The sequence below is a fragment of the Mesitornis unicolor genome, unplaced genomic scaffold, assembly GCF_000695765.1.
Source record: "Mesitornis unicolor isolate BGI_N332 unplaced genomic scaffold, ASM69576v1 scaffold30409, whole genome shotgun sequence".
In the NCBI taxonomy this organism is placed as follows: domain Eukaryota; kingdom Metazoa; phylum Chordata; class Aves; order Mesitornithiformes; family Mesitornithidae; genus Mesitornis; species Mesitornis unicolor.
Genome location: NW_010208417.1, coordinates 1 through 726, shown reverse-complemented (window position 1 = coordinate 726; position 726 = coordinate 1). Strand labels below are relative to the sequence as shown.

General features: G+C 62.3%; 1 protein-coding gene across 1 annotated transcript in view; it reads left to right on the top strand.

Moving 5' to 3' along the window:
• Positions 1–587, top strand: part of LOC104546974 (atrial natriuretic peptide receptor 2-like) — a gene marked incomplete at its 5' end in the record, with an annotated part of 2175 nt that extends 1588 nt beyond the window's left edge. The window contains 3 exons of the mRNA XM_010192505.1: positions 16–120; positions 194–349; positions 415–587. Coding sequence (XP_010190807.1) covers positions 16–120; positions 194–349; positions 415–587 — 434 coding nt within the window. The remainder of the gene's footprint in view (positions 1–15; positions 121–193; positions 350–414) is intronic.
• Between the last annotated feature and the right edge of the window lie 139 nt (positions 588–726).

Here is a 726-nt window from a genome sequence, read left to right as displayed (position 1 = left end):
GCAGCCGGAAGCCACCCACCTGGGTGGTGGACAGCCGCTTTGTACTAAAGATCACTGACTACGGGCTGGCCAGCTTCCGCTCGCCCTGTGATGGCGAGGACACGCACGCTCTGTATGCCAGTGAGTGCCTGCTCAGGGGCACCGGGGGGCTGGGGTGGCCCTGTCTTACCACCCCATGGCTGTGTCCCACCAGAGAAGCTGTGGACAGCCCCGGAGCTGCTGCAGAAGGGGTGCCTGCCCACCCCGGGCATGCAGAAAGCCGATGTCTACAGCTTCGGCATCATTGTGCAGGAGGTTGCCCTGCGCAACGGCCCCTTCTACATTGAGGGCATGGACCTGAGCCCCAGAGGTGAGGATGGGGGGCCTGTCCCCGGGAGTGGGGGACAGTTCTCCCTGTTGGCCACCCCCTGGCAGAGATTGTGCAGAAGGTGCGTAACAGCCAGAAGCCCTTCTTCCGCCCCTCTATTGACATTGGGGTGCACAGTGAGGAGCTGGCGGTGCTGATGGAGCGTTGCTGGGCACAGGAGCCAGCCGAGCGCCCCGACTTCAGCCAGATCAAGATCTTCATCCGTAGATTCAACAAGTAGGTGGCCAGAGAACCTCCTCTACCAGATCCTGCCTCAGTAAGAGAGGGACAGATGTGGGGCTGGGGTTTGGCATAGGGTCCCTTGCCAGCTCTCTATGCTGGTGTACGGCATGGTGGCAGGGGGAACAGGGGAGTTGGGG